The sequence below is a fragment of the Desmodus rotundus genome, chromosome 2 (genome assembly GCF_022682495.2).
Source record: "Desmodus rotundus isolate HL8 chromosome 2, HLdesRot8A.1, whole genome shotgun sequence".
In the NCBI taxonomy this organism is placed as follows: Eukaryota; Metazoa; Chordata; class Mammalia; order Chiroptera; family Phyllostomidae; genus Desmodus; species Desmodus rotundus.
Window position 1 is genome coordinate 100,388,255 of NC_071388.1, and position 23,446 is coordinate 100,411,700.

Below are 23,446 nucleotides of genomic sequence, written 5' to 3' on the forward strand. Positions count from 1 at the left end.
TACATGGAAAACTCTCCAGAATAAATCTTATGCTGAGCTATAAAAAAACTTCATAAATTTAATGGGATAGAAATTATCCAAAGTAAGTTCTGTAACAACAATGGGATGAAATTAGAAATTAATAAAAATTTGGGAAACTCACAAATATGTATAAATTAAGTAATACAATTCTAAATAATGAATGGGTCAGAGAAGAAATCAAAGGGGGAATTTATACTTTTAGATGAACAAAGATAAAGAGGCAACACATCTAAGTACAATAGCTGTGCTTAGAGGAAAATTTATAGCTATAATATACCTATATTAAAAAATAAAAAATGTCTAATAAATAGCCTTCCACCTAAAGATACTAGGGAATGAAAAACAAATTAAACCTAAAACAAAAAGAAGAAGGGACATAATAAAGATTAGAGCAGAAATAAATGAAAATAAAATATAAAGAAGAAAATCACTAGAGAAAAATCAATGAAATCAAAAGCTGATTCTTTGACTATATGGTTCTGGTTTAAGGATAGTGTAAGATCAACAGTATAGAATTGAGAATACAGAAATAAACCTTTGCATTACGGTCAATATATTTTTAACAAGGACACCGACACAACAGTGAAAGAATGGTCTTTCAACAAATGATGCTGAGACAAATAAATATTCATATACAAAAGAATGAAGTTGGACTCGTACTTCGCAGACTATCTACAAACTAACTCAAAATGGATCAAGGACCTAAATTTAACAGCTAAAACTGTAAAACTCTTAGAAGGAAACAAAGGTATAAATCATTGTGATTTTGTATTAGGCAATTTTTTTAACTTAACACCAAAAGCACAGTGAAAAAATAAAAAATAGATAAGGTAAAAAAATCACCAAAATTAAAAATCTTTCTTCTCCCCTGGCCAGGTAGCTCAGTTGGTTAGAATGTCATCCTCATAGGCCACGGCTGTGTGTTCAATCCTCGGTCAGGGCACATACAAGAATTAACCAGTGAATACATAAAAAAGTGGAACAACAAACTGATGTTTCTCTCTCTGTGTCTCTCTCTCCTTTCTATCTCAAATCAATCAATAAAGTCTTTGTTCTTCAAAAGACACAATTAAGAAATTGAAAAGACAATCCACAGACACAGAAAATATTTGCAAATTATGTATCTTCTAAGGGACTTGTATCCAGAATATATAAAACTGAACAATAATAAGCAAATAACCCGATTTTAAAAAGGGAAAAGGATTTGAATAGACGATTCTACAAAGAAAATGTGTAACTGGCTAATTAGCACACGAAAATGTGGTCAACATTCATAGTCATTAGTGAAATGCAAAAGAAAATGATAAAAAGATACTACTTTACACCCACTAGGATGGCTATGATAAAAAAAAATACAGGCAATAACAAGTGTTAGTAAGGATGTGGAGAAATTAGAACTCTCATATGTTGCTAATGGGTCTGTAAAGTAATGCACCTGCTCTGGAAAATAGAATGGAAGTTCCTCAAAGAGGTAAGCATGGGGTTACCATATGACCCAGCAATTCTACTCCTAAGTACATAATCCAGAGAATTAAAAATGTATGTCTAAACAAAAATGTGTACATGAGTGTTTATAGCATTATTCATAGCAACTAAAAAGTGAAAACACCCAAATGTTCCATCGCTGATGAATGAATAAAAATGTAGTATTCCATGCAGTGGATATTATTAAGCAATAAAAAGGAATAAATTACTGATACATGGTACAATGTGTATGAACCTTAAAAACTGTGCTATGTGAGAGAAACATATAGAAAAGGACACATATTTAAAGTTGCATTTTTACAAAGTGTCCAGAATAGGCAAATCTATAGATACCAAAAATAGAGTAGTGGCTAAGAGGAGTTGGAGGGGTGGAGGAAAGAGGCAGTGACTGCTACTATTGGTTATGAGGTTTCTTTTTGGAGTAATGAAAATGTGGAATTACATGATTATGATGGTTCAAAACTCTGTGAATATACAAAAAACTTCTGAATTATGTACTTCAAAAGGTGAAATTTATTGTATGTGGATTATATTCCAGCTTTTAAAATCACTAGTAAACAGGGCGTTAATTACTTTGAAGACTACTTCCAGTAGTGATGGAGTAGTTAATTTAGACCAGTAGTCCCACGGAATACTTGTAGAAAAGATGAATGGAATGTATGATATTCTACAGAATATATAGGTCGATATATATTGACATCACCTATATATATATATATATATATATATATAGGTCCCACCTCCCTCCCCCCACTTCTATAATGTAGAAATTGATCTAAAATGTAACCTTCCTGAAGTCTTTGATAACTAAAATATTACTGGAATACAGAGGAAGGTGCAGGCCCAGGGGGATGAGCCCAGTGTTTGGAGCAATTTTTTCCTTTGGGGCTTATACCAGTTCTAGAGCGACCAGCTGACAGCTTCGGAAGACTAGGGAGACAGGGATTAGAGAGCAGGGCCCTCCAAGGTGGCAAACCTTATGAGAAACCCTCCCTCCCAGCTTTGGGTTAGGATGTTGGATGTCTGTACTCTAGGAATGTGAGTAGACAGGAATATGCAGCAGACAGACTTTTATTGGGAGTGCAGCTTAGTTTTGAATCACGGTCTCTAAAATTGAATTGAGCTGATTCCACAGTGTTATGCTCCAAAGATCCTGGAAGAGGCAAATCTCTCTCCTGGAAGAAATAGTCTCATAGCTTCAAATTAAGTCTACAACAAGATTTTGAAAATAGAATCTTTGGCAAACAATGATAAATAACCAGGCACTGGAAGAGACTAAACTATATGAACACAAACCATCAGAATCAATCGCTCTCTCTCTTGTTTTTTATTGTTATTCATTTACAACTGTCTGCATTTTCTCCCCATCCCTCCACCCCACCCCAGCCAGTCCCACCTCCCTCCCCCACCTATACCCTCCCCCTTGATTTTGTCCTTGTGTCCTTTATAGTAGCTCCTGGAAACCCCTCTCCCCACTATCCCCTCTCCATTCCCCTCTGGCTATTGTTACATTGTTCTTAATTTCAATGTCTCTGGTTATATTTTGTTTGCTTTTTTCTTTTGTTGATTATGTTCCAGTTAAAGGTGAGATCATATGGTATTTGTCCCTCACCGCCTGGCTTATTTCACTTAGCATAATGCTCTCCAGTTCCATCCATGCTGTTGCAAAGGGTATAAGCTCCTTCTTTCTCTCTGCTGCGTAGAATTCCATTGTGTAAATGTACCATAGTTTTTGGATCCATTCATTTGCTGATGGGCACTTAGGTTGCTTCCAGTACTTGGCTACTGTAAATTGTGCTGCTATGAACATTGGGGTGCACAGGTTCTTTTGGATTGGTGTTTCAGGGTTCTTAGGGTATAATCCCAGCAGCGGAATTGCTGGGTCAAAGGGCAGTTCCACTTTTAGTTTTCTGAGGAAATTCCATACTGTTTTCCACAGTGGCCTCACCAGTCTGCCTCACCAACAATGTACTAGAATCAATCTCTTCCCACCCTACCTCTTCTCTCCCCTCCTGCCCCTCCCTCTCCTCCCTCTCTTTCTCCCCTGCCCTCCTCCCCTCTCCCCTCCTCTCCTTTCCCCTCCCTCTCATTAAAACCATGGAAGCCAGAGGACAACTCGATGATATCCTCTAAAGGAAAAAAAGAAAATAACTGCAAATGTAGAATTCTGTGCTTAACAAAAATATCTTGAAAGAGTGAAGTGGCAAAAGTAGATATCCTCCTCCCATTGTTCCTGATTCTGATCTTAGCAGAGAAAGCGTTCAGTCTTTCACAGTTAAATATGATGTTAACTTAGGGTTTATGTAGGTGCTTTTTTTTTTAATCAATTAGAGGAAATGCCCTTATATTCCCAGATTGATGAGCAATTTTTATCAAGAATGTAAGTCGTATTCTGTCAAATGTTTTGTCTGCATTTATTGATATGATTGTATCATTTTTCCTTTTGAAAGCTTTATAGGGTAAATTACTTTGATTGCTTTTCAAACATTTAACTAATCTTGCACTTCTGTAATAAACCCCACTTGATCATGATGTATTATCCTTTTTATATATTGTCAGATCCAATTTACTAAAGTTTTGTTAAGATATTTTGCATCTGTGTTTATGAGGGAATTAATTTGTAGTTTTCCTGTTTTTTGTAATGTTTTTGACTAGTTTTGCTCTCAGAATAAAGCTGGCATCATAGAATAAGTTGGGAGGTATTACTTCTTCAATTTTGGGGAAATGTTTCTGTAAAATTTTCATTTCTTCTCTAAACATTTAGTACAGTGAAGACTTTCAAGCCTCTAGTTTTCTTTGTGGGAAAGTTTTTTAACTACAAATCAATTTCTTTGATGGATTTAGGGTTATTCAGGTTACCTGTTTATTCTCAAGTGAGTTTTAGTAGCAGTTTGTTTCTTTTAAGGAATCAAAGGAATTTGTTCATTTCACCTAAGTTACTTAATCTTTGGCATAAAGTTAATATTTCCATATTCCTTTAATATTTATAGCATTGTCATTATGTCACCATTCTCATTTTTTTCCCTTGCATTTTTCTTCTAATCAGTCTTTTTAGAGTTTATCATTTTCATTGATTTTCTTAAAAAACCAGCTTTCCCTTTCATTGACTTTATTGTTTTAATTTTTTATTTCATTGATTTATGTTTCGATCTTGTTGTTTCCTATTGTCTGCTTACATAGGATTTAATTTGTTCTTCTTTTTCTAGATTCTTAAGGTAGAATTTGAGAACACCTTTTCTAATACAGACATTTAGTAGTATATTATCTCCCTTTAAATACTGCTTTAACTACATTTCAAGAATTTTAACATATTGTATTTTTACTCTCATTTGTTCAAAATGCTTTTTAATTTTACTTTTGATTTCTTTTAGTGATCCCTAGATTATTTGCAAATATGTTAAATACTTTTAAATATTTAGAGATTTTCCAAATATTTTTGTTATTGATTTCTCATTTAATTCCATTGTGGCCAGATAACAAATTTTATATGATTTTAATTATTTTACATTTATTGAGATTTGTTTTATTTCCCCAGAATATGATCTATCTTTAGTCATTTTCTGTATTCATTTGAAAAGAATATGTATTCTGTCACTTAGATTAAGTTGGTTGATATGGTTCAAGTCACCTTTTATATCCTTTTTGATTTTTTTGTCTACTGCCAATTATTGTTATAGGGTTATTGAAATCTTTGACTATATTTATGAATTTATATCTTGTATTAGGTCTATCATTTTTATGTATTTTCAAGCTTCTTTTTTATTTCATTCAATGTTTTATTTTTAAGTATATTTTTTTGATTATGCTATTACAATTGTCCCCATTTATTTTTCCCCTTTATCGCCCCTCCACCCTGCAACACCCTCACCCTCCAGCATTTCCCCCTCTTCTCCCTTAGTTCATGTCCATGGGTCGTACATATAAGTTCTTTGGCTTCTCTATTTCCTATACTATTCTTAACCTCCCCCCGTCTATTTTATGCCTACCAATTATGATTCTTATTCCCTCTACCTTCCCCCACACCATTCTCCCCCTCCATCTCCCCACTTATACCCCTCCATGTGATCTCCATTTCTTTGATTCTATTCCTGTTCTAGTTGTTTGCTTAGTTTTTGTTTTTGTTTTTTAGGTTCAATTGTTGAGAGTTGTGAGTTTGTTGTCCTTTTACTGTTCATAGTTTTTGATCTTCTTCTTTTTCTAAGATACGTCTCTTTAACATTTCATGTAATATGGGCTTGGTGATGATGAACTCCTTTAACTTGACCTTATCTGGGAAGCACTTTATTTGCCCTTCCATTCTAAATGATAGCTTTGCTGGATACAGTAATCTTGGATGTAGGTCCTTGGCTTTCATGACTTGGAATACTTCTTTCCAGCCCCTTCTTGCCTGTAAAGTTTCTTTTGAGAAATCAGCTCATAGTCTTATGGGAACTCTTTTGTAGGTAACTCTCTCCTTTCCTCTTGCTGCTTTTAAGATTCTCTCCTTATCTTTAATTGTGGGTAACTTAATTAAGATGTGCCTTGGTGTGTTCCTCCTTGAGTCCAACTTCTTTGGGACTCTCTGGGCTTCCTGGACTTCCTGGAAGTCTATTTCCTTCGCCAAGTTAGGGAAGTTTTTCTTCATTATTTGCTCAAGTAAGTTTCCAATTTCTTGCTCTTCCTCTTCTCCTTCGGGCACCCCTATGATTCGGATGTTGGAGCGCTTAAATTGTCCCAGAGGTTCCTAAGCCTCCTAACTTTTTTAAATTCTCGTTTCTTCATTTTGTTCTGGTTGGGTATTTATTTCTTCGTTTTGTTCCAAATCGTTGATTTGAGTCCCGGTTTGCTTCCCTTCACTGTTGGTTCCCTGTATATTTTCCTTTATTTCACTTTGTGTATCCTTCATTTCATCCTTTATTTTGCAGCCAAATTCAACCACTTCTTTGAGCATCCTGATTACTAGTGTTTTGAACTCTACATCTGACAGGTTGTCTATCTCCTTGTCGCTTCGTTCTTTTTCTGGAGTTTTGAGCTATTCTTTCATTTGGGCCATATTTCTTTGTCTCGGTGCACCTGTTATGTAGTAAAGGGTGGAGCCTTAGGTATACACTGGGGGTGGGGGCAACCCTCCTTGCTGCGTTGTGGCACTGTCTGCGGGGGAGGGGTTTGAGAGGGGACAATGCTTCTTGCTTGGCTCTTGCCCTGCTTGAAGTCATTTCCCTCACTACTCAAGCAAATTGGGCCCTTCTGGTGCTGATTCCTGGGTGTGTGGGGATTTGTGTACATTCTAGGACCCTGTGGGTCTCTCCAACCAACTCTCCTGTGAGGCTGGGAGTTTCTTCCACCACTGAAACCCCCACAGGGTTTTCAGTCAGAGGTTTTGTTGCTTCATTTCCCCCATGCTGGAACCCTGGGTTTTGTGGTCTGTCTAGCTCCCCAGTTGTTCCTCCCAGTTTATCCTCGCAGAAATGTGGGACTGCCAGGGGTCACCTCGCCCACCTGGTCCTCCATCCTTGCCGCACATCCTCTCCACCCCAGCTGCCCCTCTCTGCTCCTTTACTGGTCTGGATGAGTATTTCTTCTTTAACTCCTTAGTTGTTGAATTTCCATACAGTTCAATTTTTTGGCGGTTCTGGTTATTTTTTGTTTTTAAATTTGTTGTTGACCTTCTTTTGGTTGTGCGAGGAGGCAAAGTGTATCTACTTACACCTCCATCTTGGCTGGAAGTCTTCATTGGGTTTTTGGAAGGATGAAATGAGATTGTATATAGAAAGCACTTGGTGCCTGACAGTGCCTGGCATACTGAGAAGAGCCACTGTTAGCAGGAGCAGTAGAGGCAGTAATAGTAGTAGTAGATGCTGTTAATATTTGCTTCTCTCATCTCCATCTCCATGTTTGTGTTCTTTTTCTCTGCATGGAATGCAGTTTTTCTCGTTTGTACTTGTCTAAATTTTATTCGTCTTCAAAGTTCTTCACTAGTTCTCTACCACAGTGTCACTGCTTTCTCCCTAGTTATCTTTCCTGTTCAGAATTCCTTAACTCTTTTTGTTTAGAATACTTATTACTTTCATATGCTTATCTGTCTGTCCACTTCCCCTTAAAAGATGAGAAGTGCCTTGGGGACAGATTGTGTAATTAATTTTTCATATGTTCTAAAGCACAGCATCTTACATAGAATTATGCCAAAAAGTATTTGTTGAATAAATACAGTGTCGGCAGAAGTAACACCTGCTTGAGTGTGGTTGATAGGGTAATAATATGGGTGTAATAATTTATAGTTTTAATTTGAACATGTCACCTAAAATGTAATATGGTATGTTTGAATGTGATATTGTTATGTTACAGAATTACTTGCTTATGATTTTATAATAAAAGATTTTGTAATAAAAAAGGGGTATTTTTTTTTTGCTGGGCCCTGTATATTAATTCACTATAACCAATAGTCCTTTGGTTCCAAGGGGCTTACTCTTACTTCTTTAGGAACTTCTGTAAATCTTCATTAGTCATTGGTATATTCTGAGAAAAAAAATAATTTTGTCACAAAATTGTTTTGTGACAAAATTAAAATGACTGTTGGGCCCAAAGAGACTAATTAAATAAAGGCCCTATAGCAGAACACAGTGTTAGCAAAAACTGACCAAGTGACAATGCTTTGGAGTCAGCAGATACTTTTTCTACGTTGTCTCTCATTTGTTATTGCTCCAAAGCCACTCTGTTCCTAATGGTGACTATCATGGTACCAAATTGAACTGTGAAGTAAGCATTTGTGAATAACAATGGATCTAATATCCATTTTACTGGGAAAAGATAGCACATAAAATATAATACATTAAAAATGTGATTAAATTTCTCATTCAGTTTGTTATAACTGAGAAATTGTCTTAAGGAGTGTCACCTTCATTTTGTAGGCAGATAGGTGTTCTCTGGTGATCATTCCCACAAGTTGGGAAGGGGGTAGGCTGAGAGGGAATCTCCACTTGAGAATTTGGCACAGCTCCAGCCTGTCCTTCAGCATAATGCATACCTTGACCTTGTTAAAGGAGGTTTGCCACTTTCCTTCATGCCTTTGAAAATATTTTTGGTCATTTTGAAATAATTGATTCATAAATGGTATACTATCATTATATAGAGAGTGCTCCAAAGCCAAGGGGCAAGTGTTAGAAACAATAAATATTTAACTTATATACACATATTATTTATTTCTTAAATAGATATTGATCAACACATTAAAATGGTAATATTTTTCCATTCAAGAAAAATGACCATAAAATGCTAACGTTTTTTTAAGTTATAATGCTGAATATTACTTGGGCATTTTTGCAAGGTAAACTTGTTTTGTATACCGCAGAAGTGTGATTATGTAATCTATTCAGCTGTCAGGTGGTTTTATGCTTGAGGCCCATATTGAGGATTTCTTTTTTTATTAAAGGCCACTTCTTCCTTATTACTGAGGGGACTGTGGGGAGGGATGGAAGAGGGATGCAAAACATGAGTAACATGAGTAATTAGTAGACTAGTTGGATAGATTTTTAAATTGTGAGATATTTTTCTTTACTGATACAAAATTTGATTATCAGCACTTTATGAAGGCATTTAATTTTTTGTTTCCATATTAGAATCTCAAGAACATTGATTGGGAGACCACGCAGTTAGCGTGGGTATGGAAGAAATTTTAAAAAATGTTACCCCATATTAGCGTTCTCTGCTGAACTTGAGGAATAAATACTTTTTTGTGATGTGTGGGTTTTGTGTTTTTATGAACTATTTAGGGAAGCTTTTCTGCTGAAATGGCTGAATGTAAGTTGCAAAGATTTAAGCCCTTCCTTATATCAGTGTTCCACCTCATTAACTTCATTGTTAGAGCTTTTACACTTCAGTGATTTAAACAAAATGGTCAAAATGTAGTTCTGTTGTCTTCTCTTTCCATCTGTCTCTTTTTTGAGATCTATATGATTATATATTTAGTTTTGGGTTTTCATTTAGACTGTATTGTTAATTGTGTTAAGTGCAAGATGATGATGAAGGGAAGCTATTGTATAACTAAATGCTTCACAGTATTGAAGCCCTGAGCGATATGGAAATGTGTTTATACGGATAAACTGGCCGCTTCTTCAACCAGTGTTGTATCATTTGTATCTTCAAATGGTCTTCGGAGACCAGGTGCTTCACAGCTGTAAGACTGCATTTTATTGTGGAATTCAGATTGGTGATTGCAGCTGACCCTTGGACAGCACAGGCTGCCGACCCCTGTGCAGTCAGAAATCCGTGTAAAGTTTTAACTCCCCCAAAACTTAACTACTAATAGACCACCATTGACTGGAAACCTTACTGATAACATAAACAGTTGAATAATAAACAGTTGATTTTTTATGTTACATGTATTATGTATTCTTACATTAAGCTAGAGAAAGATGTTATTGAGAAAATCATAAGGAAGAGAAAATATAGTTGAAGTACTGTATGTATTTATTGAAAAAAAATCCACGTGTAAGTGGACCCACACAGTTTAAATCTGTGTTGTTCAAGAATCAACTGTATATATGAGCTTTCATATATATCTTCTGGTATAGTCCTGGAACCCAAAAAAGGGAGAGCTTTGCTTAAGAGCAACCTATGTTTGTCCTTTAAAATGTTTCTTAAGCATTTTCAGGAAAAGTAGAAATTATGCAATGAATTTGCAATCAAAGTCACCTTTGCAAATCTTTGCAACTACTTGCAAATGGTTGACATATTTAGGCAGTAAGGCTTTTTCTACCTGATTTACTGCCTGATGTGAGCACTCCTTAGCAGTATGTATCCCAAATGCAAGTTTGATGTCTTCATTAAAAATGTAGAGAAAAATTAGTTAATATAACCTGAGTTTGGGAATGAAGCTGGCATGTTGTTAGACATTTTGCATTTTAAAAAATAGTTAATTACTAAGATATATCATTAGATAATTTTATGAAGATTACCTATATTTGACTATTTAAAGTGAGCAATGAATTTCATTTTACCTAAGTTTAGGTATTGACATCAGATGATGACGATCATTTCTAACCATTTCTTTTATTTTCCAGCTCACCAGCGACTGGAACCAGCAACCCTCTCAGGGATTGTGGCATTTATCCTTAGTCTTTTATGTGGAGCTCTGAATTTAATTCGAGGATTTCATGCCATAGAAAGTCTCCTGCAGGTACCGTACTATTTTTGCAATTTCAGGTGACTAGTGTCTGTTGAATCTGCTTGTTACACAGAATTGATTTGGTTTGATTATTAGTTCAACCTACAGTGTGTGCCCAGATTTGGCATTCTTTATATATGCCTTAGTCTCCCCTTCCTGTAAAAACACTTCAAAAAAAAAAATCCCACTGATTTCTAGTTGACCGCCTCAATTAACACATATTTACTATCTATCCCACAAGAGGCACTGTTTATGGGTACCCTGGGGACATTAAGATAATGTCTGACATAGGCCCTGCAGTCTCAGAGCTTAGAGTTGAATTTGGGAGGCAAAGAAGCCCACGAATAAAGCCAAGTGCCACATATACAGAGTGCAGAAGTTTAGCACATTTCAGAGTGTACAGCCTTCCTTTCCTTTGTTAATACTCACTTTCTCTGAAGACTTTCTGATACTTCCACATTGTAAATTAGATCTCTCTTTGGGGGAGTCAGCATTAAATTCTAAAAACCCACTCCGCACGCTTTATATTCTGTTTTAAATTGCTGTTCGCTTGGGAAACACTCAGAGAGTACCATTCTGAGTACCCTCTGAATGTTCTCAGCTCTGTGAAGCCCATTGCAGAGGACATCACAGGTTCCAGGAAGCTGTGCTGTCCCTTGAGTGGGGGAAGGAGGGGAGCATCTCATTATTTCCCAATTCCTCTTCCAACCGTCCTGGACCTTCACGTAAAGCTCCTTTTTCATTTTAGGCACAGGACTGCTGGATATTGTTTCTTGGTATTCCTTTTTTTTTTTTTTAATTGTTATTCAATTACAATTGTATGCCTTTTTTCCCCTGTTTCTTGGTATTCTTGCCCTCATTCTGTAGCCAGATCAGCTGTACTCCAGTAGGAGTTCAATTTGGAGCCAGTTAGTCAACCTGCCAAAAAAGAAACAAAGGCAATTTGGAGACTGCAGACTGAAAAAACTAATAAATAAGACAACTCTTTTGCTTAAAAAGCAAACTTTATGTGGTGGAAAGAACAGTAGTGTTTGTGGAAGAGAAAGAGAGCATTGGCTTCCAGCTCAGCTACTGATTAACTCTGTGACTTTGAATGGCTCACCTTGCTTTCTGGTCCTCAGTTTCATTGTTCATCAACTAAAGGAGAAGGGGTGGATTTGATGAGTATTTCTTGAAACATGGGACACATTTACCACTAGTTATATGATAGGTGACTGTAGATCAGTGATTTTCAACCTTTTTCATTTCATGGCACACATAAACTAGTTACTAAAATTCTGCAGCACACCCAAAAAATATGTTTTGCTGATCTGAGAAAAACATACATATAATTTTGATTCATTCATAATGTATGGCTATCCTTATGTTGGCTCTTGTTATTTTTAAATTTGATAATTAAGGGAAAAGAGGTCAGTGCCCCATTAATAGGTACTGCATGTTTTAAAAATTCTTGTAGCACACCAGTTGAAAATTGCTGCTGTAGATGATAGAGGGGTGAACATTTTTAATTTTAAGAATTAATGTATTTAATGTATATTAATATGTAGTACCTGTTTGGTAAGGGATACTAGTTTCTATTAATGATAGAGACGTAAAACCTTCCTTTCAAGATAATTTTAATAAAAAGTCAAATTTATGAAATGTATTAAATAAATAATGGTGTAATTAGTATTTAGAGTTGGTAAAAGGTGTGAAGGTGGTACTTTAAGGTTAAAATGTTCTGGTTAAAAAAATTGGTTGTTTGAAATTAGCAAATTAATACATAAGAATTGGGAAAAGCTCTGGGTTGAAAAAAGCTTTCAGAAAAGCCACAGACCCTTACCTTTCCTGACTCAGAAGAGGGTGTGTAAGTTGTGAAACCTGAGGCTTAGACCGCATTACTTTTAAGTTAAAAACCAGACAGTGCTATCATATATCACAAAACATGTTAAAGAAGATCATTTCTTTTAGGCACTCAGATATCTTATTTCTCTTCTTCCTGGGCTGCTGCTTTTCTTCTTCTTCTGATTTACAACTTTAAGACTAAGGGAAGTGGTATAAACTGCAGCTTTTCATGCTTTTGAGCTGCTACACCTGACTAATGCATGCCTCGATTCTTAAGAGTTTCATGTTCTCCCTCTGAACAGTGATGTCTTTGACTCATTACAGCTGGTTTTTAGGTTTCAGAAGAACAATACAGGCATACCTTATTTTATTGCACTTCACAGATTTATTTACAAACTGAAGGCAAGACCCTCTGTCAGCAAAAAAATTACAAATGGTTGTATTGTGAACTTTGTTGCAGTGTTCTGGAACAGAACCCACAATAAATATCTCCAAGGTATGCCTGTAATCCGATTAAACTAACCACCACCTGTAGCTGACTAGTAGCTCTGAAATTTCTTAGACTATTTACATTTTAAAAAGACATCACAGACCAATATCTTATGAACATTAATGCAAAAATCCCCAACAAAATATCAGCAAATTAAATCCAGTGGTGTATAAAAAGAATTATACTCCATAACCAAGTGGGATTTATTCTCGTATGCAAGGCTGCTTCAACACTTGAAAGTTAGTTAATGTAATCCATCGCATCAGTAGGCTAAAGAAAAATCATATGATCACATCAGTAGATGCAGAAAAAGCATTTGACAAAATCAAACACCCGCATGAACTCACAGGAAACTAGGAATAAAGGGGAACTTCTCCTCTACTTGATAAAAAAAATCTCAGAAATCCTGAACTAACATCATATTTGATGAGAAGCTAGATGCTTTCTCCCTAAGATTGGGCACAAGGATGTCACCTGTCACCATTCCTATTCAACATTGTACTGGACGACCTAGTTAGTGCAATTAGTCAAGAGAGCAAAAGATATAAATATTGGGAAGAAAGAAATACCAACTGTCTTTATTCACAGATGGTATGATTGTCTACACAGAAAATCCCAAAGGATCAATTCCTGGAATTCATAAGTGATTAGTAAGGTCACAGGATCCAAAGTTAATGTACAAAAGTCAATTGCTTTCCTATATTTCAGCAAGGAATGATTGAAATTTGATATTCAAATAATATCATTTATCCTGGCACTCCCAAAATTCAGGCACTTAAGAATAAACCTAACAAAATATATTCAAGATCTATATGAGGAAAACTATAAAACTCTAATAAAAGAAATCAAGGAAGCTCTAAATAAATGGAGAGATATTCTATGTTCATGGATAGGAAGATTCAATATTGTCAAGATGTTAGTTCTTCCCAAGTTGATCTATAGATTCAACACAATTCTAATCAAAATCCCAGCAGTTATTTTGTGGATATTGACAAAGTGATTCCAGAGTTTATTGGAGAGGCAGAAGACCCAGGATAGCCAATGCAATACTGAAGAAAAAGAAAGAAGACATACTACCCAACTTAAAGACTTAACTGTTAAGGTATAATAATTAAGATGTGTGGTATTGGAAAAACAATAGACAGATAGATCAGTGGAATACAGTACAGAGCCCAGAAATATACCCTCACAAATATGGTCGACTGTGCTTGACAAAGAAGCAAAGCAATTCAATGGAGAAAGGATGTTCTTTTCAACAGATGGTGCTGGAACAGCTGAGCATCCACATGCAAAAACATGAATCTAATCACAGATCTTACAACTTCCACAAAAAATGTTTAACTCAAAATGGATCACAGACCTAAATGTAAAACATGAAACTATAAAAATTATAAAAGATAATAGAAAAAACCTGTGCAACCTTCAGTTTGGTGATGAATTTTTAGATACAACACCAAAAGCATGATTTATGAAAGAAAAACTGGTGAATTAGGCTTAATTGAAAAACTTCTGCTGTATGAAGGACATTTAGAAACTGAAAAGATAAGCCATAGACTAGAAGAAAATATTTGGAGAATACATCTGACAAAGGTCTTATATTCAAAACATACAAAGAGCTCTTAAAACTCAAGAAAACAAACAACCCAATTAAAAAAGAACTTGGCAAAAGAACTAAACAGGCACCTTACGAAACGATAGGAAAAGATGGTCACATCATAGGTCATTAAGGAATTACAAATTAAAATATTAAGATATCACTATAAAGGACACAAGGACAAAATCAAGGGGGAGAGTAGAGGTGGGGGAGGGAGGTGGGACTGGCTGGGGTGGGGTGGAGGGATGGGGAGAAAATGCAGACAATTGTAACTGAATAAAAATAAATAAATAAATTTTAAAAATATTAAGATATCACTAAACATCTATTAGAATGGTCAAAAAAAAAAAAACCCACAACTTGACAACACCAAGTGCTGATGAGCATATAGAACAGTAGGACCTCTTCATCCATTGCTGATGGGAATGCAAAATGGTAGTCACTTCAGGAGACAGTTGGGCTGTTTCTCACAAAGCTAAACACAGCCTTACCATGCGATCCAGAAATCATGCTCCTCAGTATATTTACCCAAATGAGTGGAAAACTTGTATCTACACAAAAACCTGCACATGAATGTGTATATCAGCTTTATTCATAATTTCAAAAAACTGGAAGCATCTATGAAATCTCAAGGTGAATGGATAAACAAACTGTGCCAATCTGTACAATGGAATATTATTCAGTAATGAAAACAAATGAGCAATCAAGCCATAAAAAAGACGTGGCTAAACCTTGAATTTATATTGCTTAATGAAAAAAGCCAGTCTTGAAACTACATGCTATACATTCCAACTATATGACATTCCGGAAAACATAAAACTATAGGGACAGTGAGTAAAAAGATGACTGGTTGCCAGGGCTTGGGAAGGAGGGAGGAAGGATGACTAGTGGGAACATGGGACTTTTAGGGCAGTGAAACTATTCTGTACGTTATGTAGTGGTGTCGTTACACATTTCTCAAAACCTAAGAATGTACAACACAGAGCAAACACCATATTAGTGCAAGATGTTAATAACAGGAACCTGAGCAGGGGAAAAAGCAAGTATGTAAGACTCTACTGCTTAAGTTTCTGTAAACCTAAAACTGCACCAAAGATAAAAATGTATTAATTAAATACACACTCACAGAGCACATACCGGCATCGAAACAAAGACCACAAAAGGGAAGCATTCTCCAGGATTTGATTTTTCCTCAGGCGTGCCTTTGCTTTTAGCAGGTGAAGTACATGTAGCTTGTTGAATCCAGCCAGCTCCTATGAAACAGTGGATCAGGCTTTCTCTTCTCATGGAGGTGCTGAGCCTCCAGGTAAGGGACTCAGGTAGGGGACTCAGAGCCCCAGTCAGAAGGGAACGTAGGTTCAAGAATCTGATTCATGTTTCAGGGTCAGATGTGTAATCATACGGTAGCCACACTGAGAAAGCCAGTGACAGAAGAGGGACCAGGTCCTCCGACCCTGCACCTACCAGTTCCCAACTACGCCCACCAAAGATGGACTGGAAAAATAACAGCTTATTTTAATTTACATTAATTTGCATAAATAATCTCTGGAAAGATAAGAAACTAATAAATGTGATGGGAACTGTACAGATGGTAAGCAGAATGGAAATGAGAATCTTCATGATATAACTTATATGTTATTTTTATTTTTGAACCATATGAATATATTATTCAGATTTTAAATAATGAAAATAAATATTTATTAGCACCTGTTGTGTAAGCAGGAATAAGACAACTTTTGTCAAACCAACTTAATAGATTTTCAAGTAATGAAAATTTCAGGCAGAGTAAAGGTAAATATTTTTGTGAGGGGTAAGGAGATCCTGAGTATTTTTTCTATTTTTTCTATTTTTTTCTATTTTTGTAGTTTCTTCCTGACTCTATCTTAAAATCCACAGTTTCCTAGAAGCTTCAAGGTTTTTTGTGTTAAAATTGTGGTGGTGGGGTGTGAAAGGAGCATGGGATAAATTATGGACAGGGGAGTGGTCTTATTAGTAGATCATTTATAATTTTGGGACAGTCTGGATGCTTATATCTTTGAAGATGTGTCTTTTTGATATTTGATATAGAATTCTTTCTTTTTCACTGTTGTCCTACAGTAAATTTACTCTAGTAGTGCTTCTTTCTCTTGAGCCAAGAAACTGTAAATTGGTCCATATGGAATGTTTAGCTATCTGGAAACTAGGGACACCTGGTTGTGTTGTTCCCTTAGAATTGTTTTCTTTTAATTATATGTTACTGATTATGCTATTACAGTTGTTTCCATTTTTCCCCCTTTGCCCTCACCCACCCAACACCCCCCACTCCCTCAGGCAATCCCCACACCATTGTTCATGTCTACCCGTCATGCCTGTAAGTTCTTTGACTACTCTATTTCCTGTACTGTACTTTACATCCCATGGCTATTCTGGAACTACCTATTTGTACTTCTTAATCCTCTTGCCTGTTCATCCATACTCCCCCACTCTCCTTCCATCTGGCAAACATCAAAACCCTCCCCGTATCCATGATTCTATCTCTGTTCTTGTTTGCTTAATTTGTTTTTTAGATTTAATTGTAGATAAATAGGTATTTATTGCCATTTCAATGTTCGTAGTTTTGATCTTTTTATTTCAAAACATTTTATTTATTTTTTAGAGAAAATGGAAGGGATGAAAAGAAACATCAATGTGTGAGAGAGGGAGATAACGTTGATCAGTTACCTCTCACCTGTCCCAACTGGGAAACCTGGCCTGCAGCCCAGGCATGTGCCCTGACTGGGAATCAAACCAGTGACCTTTTGGTTCACAGGCCAGCGCTCAATCCACTGAGCCACACAGGCCAGGGTCAATTGTCTTTTTCTTGAATAAGTCCCTTTAACATTTCTTATAAGAAAGGTTTGGTGATGATGGACTCCTTTAGTTTTTTCTTGTCTGGGAAGCTCTTTATCTGCCCTCGATTCTAAATGACAGCTTTGCTGAGTAGAGCAACCTTCCCTGCTTTTCATGACTTTGAATATTTCTTGCCAATCCCTTCTAGCCTGCACAGTTTCTTTTGAGAAATCAGCTGATGGTCTTATGGGAACTCCTTTGTAGGTATCTAACTGCTTTTCTCTTGCTGCTTTTAAGATTCTCTCTTTATCTTTAACCTTTGGCATTTTTTTAATGATGTGTCTTGGAGTGGGCCTCTTTGCATCCATCTTGTTTGGGACTCTCTCTGCTTCCTGGACTTGCATGTCTATTTCCTTCACCAAATTAGGGAAGTATTCTTTCATTATTTTTTCAAATAGATTTCCAATTTATTGCTCTTTCTCTCCTCCTTCTGGTACCTCTATGATGCGAATGTTGGAACTCTTGAAGTTGTCCCAGAGGCTGCTTACACTGTCCTCATTTTTTGGATTCTTTCTTCTTCTCATTGTTCTGACTGGGTGTTTTTGCTTCCTTATGTTCAAAATCATTGATTTGATTCTTGGCTTCATCCACTCTACTGTTGTTTCCCTGTAAATTGTCATTTATTTCAATTAGTGTATCCTTTGTTTCTAACCGGATCTTTTTTATGCCTTTGAGGTCCTCACTAAGTTCCTTGAGCATCCTTATAACCAATGTTTTGAACTCTGCATCTGAGAGATTGCTTATCTCCCTATTGTTTAGCTCTTTTTCTGGAGTTCTGAGCTGTTCTTTCATTTGGGCCATATTTCTTTGTCTGCTTCTTTAGGCAGGCTCCCTGTGTTTGTTTCTATGCATTAGGTAGAGCTGCTTCGAGTGCATGTCTTGCTGCTGTGGCCCAATGTAGTAGGTGCCCTGTAGGGTCCAGTCACACAGCCTCTCCTATCATCCAAGCTGGGTACTTGAGGTGTGCCTTTCCTGTGGGCTCAGTACACCCTCCTCTTGTAGTTGAGCCTTGGTTGCTGTTGGCAGGTCAATGGGAGGGATTTTCCCAGGCCAGTCAGCTGCAAGGATTGGCTGTGACCACTTGCCACCAACCTCTGCCCTCTGTGGAGGAGCAGCTGTGCGGGGGCAGGGTAGGTGGTGGTGCTCCGACGTGATCTGTAGCTGTCCAGTGGATGCACAGACTCTGGGGTTTCCTGGGTGGTGTAGGCCAAGGTCAGCCCCATAGTGTGCTCTGCCCAGGGCCACCCTGCCTGAGCTACAAAGCAATCTGAGAAGGCTGCTACTTGTGCTGGGCTTGGAGATTCCCAAGTGAGGCCAAGCAGTGTGTCTCAGCTGGCTGCTGCTAGTGCTGTGCCTGGGGCTCACTGGGGCCAAGTGTTCCTTGTTTGATAGAATTTGGGAATTTGGGAGGTGGGAGCCTGAGCCGAGACCAGTCATTCATTTGGAAAAGCAGGTTGGGTGGGCCTGTAAATTGGGTGGGGCAGAGTCTCTAGGGATCTCCCAAGTGGGCTTAATAGTGTTAGCCAGATTGATGGAGTCTCAGATATGGCACCAGTTTGCCAGCTCTGTGGGGGGAGGGTTTAAGAAAGAGTTGATGGCCTCTGCTGGCCTTAAAAACAATCTTTTTTCCAAATTCTCTACAACGAAGATAAATTTTTATAATCAGATAAAAGATCATTGAAAAAGTAAAGGATTAAGAAAAATAATCAAGCAGAACTTACAGGGTGGGGTAAAAGTAGGTTTACAGTTGCTCACATGGAAAATAATACAATAATTAATAAATAACACAAGAATGAACTTTCATGTACTCACAACTATAAGCCTACCTCTGCCCCACCCTGTATTTAAAGCTTAGAATTATTAAAGTGGAGGTTTCACGTTGGTCTTCCCTGACTCTGGGGTTGAACAGTCCCTAAGCATCCCAGACAGGCTAATGGCTCCTATTTTAAGATCATCTCTCTGGGATAAGCCACTCTCCCTCTGCGTTACAGTCAGTTCTGTTCCCCAACAGCAAACGGAAAAGGAATTTTCTCCTTATATCATTTCGTGAAGACATGGTCATGAAGGGTGCTCTCATGTCTTGTGGAAGTGTTCATTGTATTAAAGGTATTTTTTCGGCAGTAAGGGGCAAATTTATGCTCCTTCCTAGGCCTTGCATTCTACTTCGTGAAAACATTGAAAGAAGTAGTAACTATAGACATTTAAGAAGAATCAAAAAGGAATAGAAAAGCATGTGCTGTTACATGTTTCTGTTAGTTTTCTTTTAGAAGGAATGTTCAGTGCTTGAGATATCTCTGTTTTTCCTCTGGGTGGCTGTTTTTCCGGCACAGCAAGCGTGACTGATTTTTCTCATTGGGATTTAGCACACTCTAGTGGGCAGTAGCTTTTCATGATTTCTTTCTTTCTTTTTTTTAAATTTTGTCAAATTACTGTATTGGACAGTTCGATGATATGCTTCCTAAATAGTAAAACGTGTCAATATTTATTTGGGTTAAGTAATGACCCTCATGAGCAAGACTAGCTGTATAGGGTGCTGGGGTGTTGTATATTTTTATCTGATTTCTTCAGTAGAGAGGAGAGACTTTTATATGGAAACTTTTTCCTATTGATTGTCATCTTTGCTTAGGTAAAATGAAATTGACCTGCAGGCCAAAACATGGAGAAACACTGGTGGTTTTCCTCTACCTCACACTCCTTGGACCTTACGATATTTTATGGCTCCCTCTTAGGACTCTTGAGAACTTTTGTATACCACTTTGTGACAATTTTGACCGTTTGTGCATCAGCGTTTTCATATCCTATTCCACTGGATTGTTTTTGAAAATGGGCTTCCACCAGACGAAAAGTAATTTTTAATTTTGTTTTTGCAGAGTGATGGTGAAGATTTTAATTACATCATTGCATTTTTCCTTGGAACAGCAGCCTGCCTTTACCAGGTAAGTTCTCTCCTAGTTTTAAGAAACACTTTCCCATTATTGTTTGTTTGTAGTATCAATTTTAATAATTGCTTATATACTTTAAATAAATAAAAATAATGTCTAAGTTGGGTTTTTTTTTTTTTTTGCCTTCCTTTTAGTTTGAACCTCTGTTAGCTTTGTGACCTACCTCTCCATTTTGAGTGGACATAGATCCCACTGAACTTAATGTTAACCCTGTCCTGTGCTGGGCTTCGGTGGTCCGTGCCATTTGCCTATAGCAGTAAAGATTACTTCTAAATTTTTTGGTGACTGGTTGATCATTCGGCATCCAAACTCTGCTTACACACCAGGCTGAGGATTTTGTAGTTTTAGGAAAGTCTTTGAACAGGGAATAGCAAAGGCCGGATTTCGGCAGTGATGATAGGATGGATTGTCAGAGCAGGGAGATTGGAAGCAAGGAAATTAGTTGGGAGGTGATTCCATGACTTCAGACAGAAGGTAATGAGAGGTGATGGCAGCTAGGGATGTGTGTGAGGGGAAGGACACTGAGAAGGAAGACTGCTGAGACTTGACAGAATAGATGTGAGACGTAAGGAGGGAGGCGGTTTTGTACCCGGTGATAGGGAGGTGGGTACTCATATTTCCAAGAAGAGAGGAGGTACAGGTTTGGAGGGAGGAATGGGGTAACTATGCCAGTTACCCAAACCACAAAATGTCTTTGCTAAAACATATGAGAGCAAACAAGCTCTTCTTATCAAACTTTTACAAGTAACACATTTCTCTGGTTTGCATACAAAGAATGTTAGAAAGACTCAAGACTGTAAATATAAGGCCACCTAAAATTCAGTAGACATCTTTAAGGAAATATTTTGGATATTAACTATTTGACTTTTATGTAAAGATGCATTAAAAATTTTAGTTCCAGTGACCCCACTTTTTTTATAATCCCCTGATTTTTCTTAATCACTTATCTTCAGAAAATAGTTTTCTATTAAATTTGACAAATTTAATTATAATGAATGACATTTCATGTAGGAAATGTGAAAATTTGTATTTGTTAATGTCACAGTGCTTTAATTTTATGAAGTATTCTTGTGTAGATTTTCTAAACTTTTATCTCTACAGTCCTGCCACACAGGGAATGTTACCTCGTTTTTTAAAATGAGAAACCTGAGGCAGCTTCGTTATTACCTTGAGGTCACATAGCTAGTAAGTGAGTGGTGGAGTCAGGACTTAACTCTGAGTCTTCTGATTTTATTTTTTATTTTTAAAGATTTTATTTATGTATTTTAAAAAAGAGGGGAAGGGAAGGAGAAAGAGAGGGTGAGAAACATCAATGTGTAGTTGCCTCTTGCACACCCCCTACTGGGGACCTGGCCTGCAACCCAGGCATGTGCCCTGACTGGGAATTGAACAGGGGACCCTTTGGTTCGCAGGCCAGCACTCAATCCACTGAGCCACACCAGCCAGGGCTTCTGATTTTAAATATTGTGTTCATTCCACTTGCTGTCTCTAAGCATAATTTCTACATTTGTATAATTTTTATAATGTTACAACCTAATTATTCTAAAATGTGAGATAAATATTAACTGTAAAATAATTCCATAATTATTTTTGAAAAATACGCTTTTGACTGTTTTATCTTAATAAAATAATTTAAGTGCTAAGAATAATAGCAAAACGTATTGAACTCTACTTTATGTATACTAAGCCCTTCACATTTCTTGTACCATTTTATTCTCACAAAGTCCCACACTCATCTTACTATCATCATGATTTTTCACTGAGGCCTACACAGTTCTTGTGGCCAGTCAGTGACTTGAACCCGGGTCTATGCAACCCCAGCGCCGGTGCTGTTGCCTATAGGTAGGCACACCTCGTCACATCCCCCAGAACAAGGGAAGGTGTTTCTAAGAGTCGCCCCACGGAGAAGCAGTGTCACTTAGGTGCTCTTTTACTTGAGAAAAGTAAACATAGTCATGCTTTAAAAACAAAAGTAGAAAACCAGTTTTCTTCATATCGACAGGCATGAAACTGTATGCTTGCCAAATATGCTGGTTTTTCACAGTAAGACTTAAGTGGTTGTGTGTTACCATATAACATGCTGTACTTACAGTCATCAGGATATTTTTAATCGCCTTTAGATCTGACCTCAGAGGCCACTACCACATGCTGTGTTGCCTTTTTCTCTAGGCTGTATGTCCTTGTAGAAGCACAGAACTCAGGCAGGTAGGAGTAATCTTGCTATATATCACTTTAAGTAGGAAACCAAAGGAAATAGAAACTAGAGACTATTCCTTTCCCCTCATCATTTTATTTTGAAAACTTGCACATTTACAGAAAAATTGAAAGACTGGTATACCTAGAGTCACCTATTATAAACATTTTGCAACACTTTGTATGTGTGTGCATATATTGTGTATTTTTAACTGTTTATAAAGTAAGTTGCCAACAAGTATGCATATGTAAAGTTTTCCTATTATTAAACTTCTTATCACAACCAGGATGTTGATGTTGATGCAGTGAAGATATGGAACATTCCTATCCCAAGGACCCTTCCTGTCTCCCTTTATAGTCACACCCACGTCCCTCTGCCCCTTACTCTCTCTGGCGACCCCTACTGTGTTCTCCACTTCAGTAATCTCATTTTAAGTAAATGGAACCATGCAGCATGTAACCTCTTGTGACTGGCATTTTTTTACTCAGCATAATTCTTTGGAGATTTATCCGGGTTGCTGCATATATTAATGGTTTGTTTCTAGTTGTTGCTAATAGATTGCATAGTATGTATGTAGCACAGTTATTCATTCATCCATTGAAGGACATCTGAATTCTTTCCAATTTTTGGCTATTATAAATAAAGCTGCTATAAACATTCTTTTTTCTTTGTTAAATGTATTGGGGTGACATTGGTTAATAGTATCATATAGGTTTCAGGTGTACATTTCTATGATACAAGATCTGTGTGCCCACCACCCAAAGTCAAACCATGTTTCGTCTGCTGTCAACACTCACATACATATATATATCTTTTGTGTGAACATAAGTCTTCATTTCTCTGAGATAAGTACAGCCGTTGCTGGTCATGTGGTGGTTGCACGCTT

At 37.0% G+C, this 23,446-nt stretch overlaps 1 protein-coding gene across 4 annotated transcripts in view; it reads left to right on the top strand.

Annotated features, from left to right (window-relative positions):
* The window catches only part of SEC22A (SEC22 homolog A, vesicle trafficking protein), a 63,795-nt gene that overhangs the window by 33,216 nt on the left and 7,133 nt on the right, over positions 1 to 23,446 (top strand). For all 4 annotated transcript variants that reach the window (XM_024577946.4, XM_045185865.3, XM_045185866.3 and 1 more), the window contains exons 5-6: positions 10,545 to 10,660; positions 20,295 to 20,360. In XM_024577946.4, the coding sequence (XP_024433714.1) occupies positions 10,545 to 10,660; positions 20,295 to 20,360 (182 nt within the window). The remainder of the gene's footprint in view (positions 1 to 10,544; positions 10,661 to 20,294; positions 20,361 to 23,446) is intronic.